The sequence below is a fragment of the Sinohyriopsis cumingii genome, chromosome 14 (genome assembly GCF_028554795.1).
Source record: "Sinohyriopsis cumingii isolate HCF-2022 chromosome 14, ASM2855479v2, whole genome shotgun sequence".
In the NCBI taxonomy this organism is placed as follows: Eukaryota; Metazoa; Mollusca; class Bivalvia; order Unionida; family Unionidae; genus Sinohyriopsis; species Sinohyriopsis cumingii.
The window spans coordinates 84,757,094-84,763,108 of record NC_142974.1 but is presented as its reverse complement, the minus strand read 5'-3'; the positions used below and the strand labels follow the sequence as shown (position 1 = coordinate 84,763,108).

Here is a 6,015-nt window from a genome sequence, read left to right as displayed (position 1 = left end):
TGTGTGTGTGTGCGCGCGTTTGTGTGTGCGTTGAATTACGTACATGACCTTTACAAAGAAAATATTCGTAAATTAAGATGTTTCAATTTTTGTGACCGTCGTTAACTACTCATGTACTGTTTTAATTATTTTGACATACCATAATGGATATATACGTCGTTCTGTTAGAATAACTATGGTACAGAAAAATATATTACACTGTGAACACCTTTTTGGAATATTTATTAACTATTCAACATCTATTCGCTTCCTTAATGTATTTAATTACTGGTAAAAACGGTTTATGATTTCGTTCTAAAATTACTTTTTAGCTACATTCAGGATTAAGTTACTAACTCCTTAGGAATGATTTGAAATAAGAACCGTTGTATATATGACAAGAGTTCACTAATTTTCTGCATTTCGTTTAGCATTTATAAACTGGACAAAAAGTATAGCATTACGTTTTCCTTATTCCTATAGACTATGTAACTTGTTTCACTTCACCATTATACCATGATATTTTCCCATTTCTGTTTATACTCATTCGTCCCTATGATGTGATGTTCATGTTAAATCGACTTGAGTATTTATCGCATGATTTCAACTTGTCCCCCAAGTGTACCCAGTATGTTATCCTCTGAAGTTTACTTTCGAATAAGAGTTATAAAATTCTTGTACAACTGTGTATAAGATTATGTTTGAAAATATATTAGCTTCTCATAGAGTGTATATTTTGATTCGCTTGTAATTAGGTTATCATTGTGACAAACGTTTTTGTATTTTCAACAAAGGTAAGGTATATAAATTGTGAAAATAGAACTTGAGGTGAAACGGATGAAACTGAAATTTTTAAAATAGTAGGATACTCACTCTCTATCAACGTTACTTAGCTAATTAGTTGTCAAAGGATTCAAAGCGAGTTCCTATTTTCCCATACAAATGAAGTAACCTTTTCATTATATGCTGATTTTCTTATTCTACCTAAGGCCTAATTATACTAATAAAACACACTGCAAGAAACAATGTAACTGAATTTATGCCGTATTCCAAACTCAATACACAAGCGCTGATACATCATTACACAACAACACATTATTACTGCGCACATAACTCCGCCCAGAAAAAAATATTGAACTTAATGGCGCGCTCAAGATAACTTTAGAAAAAAATGGCGTATAGTTAAGATTGAAATTTGGAGTCATACTGTGAATGAATGCGCATTGCAACAACTTTTCCATTTCATGTGGAATAAATAGAGTTTGGTATTGTTTTGATTCTACGAAATTTCGTGATTATGGACTGGATTTATATGTGACAATTCCACATGAAATACATCGGATTAAAGTAGCGAGAAGCGTGTTGACATCTGCAGATGTGTTTCTGTGTCTGTCATTGAATGTTTGAAATCATAATGTGGGGAAAATATGAATTCTTTCAACTGCAATTATCAAAGAGACGCTATGGACTTTGATTCTTACTGCATTCTGATTGCAGTAGGGAGGAAGTAACTGCACTTATATTCGATATTACAGTTCAATTTCGAACTGTGTAATTATGATTGAGAACCTATGATATGGATCGTGCAATTCGGATTTGCAGAACTAAGAAAATACATTTGGAGGAAATTCAGGATGTAAAACTGTAGGCATATTGTTTTGCCATTCTTACAATAATAATAAAGAGGACTTTGTATAGCGCCTAATTTTTAGAAGCTCGAAGCTCTTTACAACATTAGACAACACATATAATATAAAAAACATATATAATTATATGATTACAAGAAATAAACACCATGAAATATAAAAAGTGCTGAAAATATTTAAGGTAGCAAATATTATTTGGTCTTTAAGTTTGTTCTTGCAGTCGAAATAAGTGAGTTTTATTACCAGCTAAAGAAGGCCACTTACGCCTTTTCACCTGTATGTTATTTATAAGGACTCTTTCTGGCGTCTACTGTATAGCTAGACTAAATCCGAAACATTGGATCAGAAAAGGTAACGCGGAATGTGCCAAGCAGCTGTTATGTGGCAGTCCACAAAACATCTGCTTTATTTCATTCAGAAATAAATTTAATCACCCAAAACGTAGAGCGCCCACTACGCGAGTGTACATGATTTGTTTACATACAAATAATGCTGGCGTCTGCGTCTATTAAATGTTTACAATAGACAGTAGTTCCTTGATGCACTTGAATATGAAGGTGTGCAATATCGTAAAATACTGAACGATTCTGACAATGTAACGTTAACGGAGAATAAAATAATGATATAATAATATTGGTTATTTCACAGGTACGCAATTCAAATTAAGAAACTGTAAAAGTATACCATATGGAACATCAGCAGAGAATATGCACCTTGTGAATAACGGTTACAATAAAGTCTGTTGTACACTGATCACATAGATATATATATATATATATATATATATATATATATATATATATATATATATATATATATATATATATATATATATATATATGATCTTTGCACCAAGCTACTATTTTTTCGTGGATACTATACCATATTGATATAATTTGTAAGCAATGTACTTTGTCCTAGATTGGGTCAAACGCCATAGTTACATCGTTTGACATGATTAGAATACAAACACCAATACTTTGTTGAGAACGTCAAATACGTGTCTCGATTAGAATTAAAATAATTGAATATTTTGTGATGAAATTAAATAAGATGATATGTTTTTTACGTTTGGATATAACCTGACATATTTTTTTTTCTTTAATGTAGTTTATTGTATAAACGAATATAAATATACACATCGGTGACTATTTTACAATAGATACTACATGGTCATGTTAAACTAAACAGGAACATTGCATGTTTTGAAGATGTTATCACAAATTAAAGCAAAGAGGGATATTAATCTAATCAAGTGTATGAATTCATTGTCCGATATCTTTACAAGCGAAATTTGACTATTTTTAATTCATTTTTAATATGTCTCCTATTATCTCTTTAGTACTGACAGCATCAGAGGCAGACAGGCTGGATATATTTTCCAAATCTGGCAAGGGTTTATTGATGTTACCCAGAAATATGAGCTAATGACGTTGACTATTTTGTCATAGTTACAAACATTGGTCGTTTTGATACTGTAAATGTGTATGATAGTTACTTACGCATAACAATTCATTAATCTAAGATTTTGAAATCAGCTGACATTATACGTTTGAGACTAAATGAAAACGAATAGCTTACATTATGAAAAATGTTAATGGCATGACACGCAAGCGGTATCCTGTTATTCATACTGAATAAAGATCATTGGTTGATATAGCTTCATATTAACTGTTGAGTCATGGACAATTTTTGATAAATTGTCTGTTGTTGTTGCTTATGTTTTACTTAAGCATAAGAGCTGTTTGCCTGTACAGAAGAAACAAAAGGTCTTTAGTTACGTAAGTAGTGGGACAAAATAACATTTCTTCTCCGAAATTTCACGCGATATTGACGTCCGTGGTCTATCTATTCTGCTCTGCTTCACAATGTTTATACCTTTGAAAGATCTTCCAGAAGAAAGGAATTGGACGTTGGATGAACTCAATGACAAACAAGTGCAACTGTTACTTCCCGTAATTATATTTATTTCTATCACAATGTTGGTTGGGATAGTCGGCAATGCACTTGTTCTATATGTCCATATATCCGTTTTCAAACTGGAAATCTCCACCCATAGATATTTTATAACCTTCTTGGCTTTGGCGGATATTACATTTTGCATGATTTGCGATCCATTTGTAATCGGAGTTTTAACCCATCCATACACGTTCGAAAATGCACTGGCTTGCAAGAGTCTCCGCGCATTTACTTACTTCAATATTTTGGTATCGATCCTAGTTCTATCCGTGATTGCTCTTGATAGATACAGAAGGATATGCAGACCATATGGAAACCAATTTTCCATAAGAGGGATCAAAATTATTTTGGGATTGATCTTGTTCCTAAGTTTCACTTTTTGCATTCCTTGCTTTATCCTCTATGGAAGAAACACCGTGGAAACCGGAGTTGCAAATATCACAGGTTTGCAATGTTTTATCGATGATATTTACATGGATACGCTGTTTCCAAATGTCTATGTCATCTTTCTCTGCACTGTTTTCATTATCTTAACTGCAACAATATCTGTATTCTATACATTGGTATGGCGTCAGATAAGAAAGCATAAACATTCAAAGGCACGCGCTTTATCTCATGCTATCGAACCCAACGAATCACATTGCACAGCGGAAGCGAATGGAGTAGAAATGGTCTCAACTCCTACAAGGGAAGATCAGAACAACATATTTGATGATGAAACACACGTCAATGATTCTGGAAAAGGCATGAATGAATACACCAAGAAGAACAAACCTAAAAAGCATGCTGAATCAACAAAGACCATTCGCATATCCAAGATGCTCTTTGCTGTCACAGCTTTCTTTGTGTTGAGTTTTGCGCCGTTTCTTTCTCTGCAACTATTTACCTTTTTCGACGAACAATTCATAACAGATCTGGACAATACAAGCACAATGTTTTATCAGCTTTTCTGGAGAACGTTTGCAATACATTTCATGGTAAATCCATTTATTTATGGTGTCATGGATAGGAGGTTTCGAATGGAATGCAAGAAACTTGTGTTGAAAAGATAATGATTTTAAGGTAATTATTTACTTTTTGTAAGACATTGTATGTGTTTCACACTAGATTTAGCTTATGATCTATTTGAGTCTTGACCATAAATTAGGATGATATATATGTTCAGAAAACGTAATTACTATACTTTTTTAATTATTATTTTGGTAACATGTGCGCATGTAGATTTTGATAAATGTAGATAATCAGTTCTGAAGGAATTATTGATACCCAATACATCATTTATTCGATATATTCAACTGAAATGGATTTTAGACCCGTCAAAAGGATACGAGTGGAAACCTACTGAATAGCAACTTTTTTATTTTTTAAGGATGGTATACACCTCTCCATGACTCCGCGATACTCGACTTTGAGATATTTTGAACAAATCGTAACTAACACTGTTGTTTTGAGTCAATGTCATATGATATCAAATTACAGCGTCCGAAAATGTAAATCTAGCAATGCCTTTATTTGTGGAAATTGTTCTCATGTAGTGTTGTTTTATATGCAATAGTTATATTGGATACAAAATTGTAATGTCATTGTTTGTATCTATTTAGTGCGCGAAAATATCACCAACAACTGAAAACAGCGTTACAGTTAAACTGATTTACGTCTTAGAACTGTGCATCGGTCTTGGAGCAAGTAAAAAGCGACGTGGATGAATCGACCTTGTTACCTCGGTTCCAGCGTCTCATCAGTGGTGTAATCCCTTTTCACTTGTTTGTCCGCACATTATACCCTTTAATATGTATTTTCATGGGGATTATATTTCTCTTACAAATGACTTGTATGCACATCAGAAATTAATTATCATATTTATTGTACATCACTTGCTGTATAGTAGCTACTATTGTTTTGGGGTATAGGGTTAGTGCATGAGGGAAAGAAATGGAAGTTTCCTTGAGTCATGATTATGCTTGCATTGTTCTACTCCACATAATAATGCAACAGTGTAACCCGGATGTGAATGCAGTAGCTGCGCAAAGCAGAAAACATACGTCCTTTACAAGTGCTTATTTCTAACAAGGAAATATTGAAGTTTAATTGTCGATTTTTGTTTGTTTCTGATTTTGATGTTCAGTTAAATGGACGATACCAATGGAAATATTGTAATAAAACTTTATGATTATAATGATTTAATCTATATGAACGTGTCACCCACATCCAACATGATCACACCACTTGTCTACAAATTGACAGAATAGTCTGTTTTTTTTAAACGTGCGTACATCCTGAAATTCTCAGATACATTATATTAATATACACTGCTAGAGTTAAAATAAATACTCATTTTATATAATATCTAGTCAATGCTCATCTGCACAGCGAAATAAACAGGAAGTTGAAGAGATTTTAATATAGATGTAAATTCTACAAAAATTAAAAT

At 32.8% G+C, this 6,015-nt stretch overlaps 1 protein-coding gene across 1 annotated transcript; it reads left to right on the top strand.

Annotated features, from left to right (window-relative positions):
- The first annotated feature begins 3,123 nt into the window (after positions 1 to 3,123).
- LOC149784272 (orexin receptor type 2-like) lies at positions 3,124 to 5,763 on the top strand. Its single transcript, XM_089933250.1, has 2 exons — positions 3,124 to 4,646; positions 5,186 to 5,763. Exon 1 carries the CDS (start codon positions 3,494 to 3,496, stop codon positions 4,634 to 4,636), a length of 1,143 nt encoding a protein of 380 aa, XP_089789376.1. The 5' UTR covers positions 3,124 to 3,493; the 3' UTR covers positions 4,637 to 4,646; positions 5,186 to 5,763.
- Positions 5,764 to 6,015: the final 252 nt, after the last annotated feature.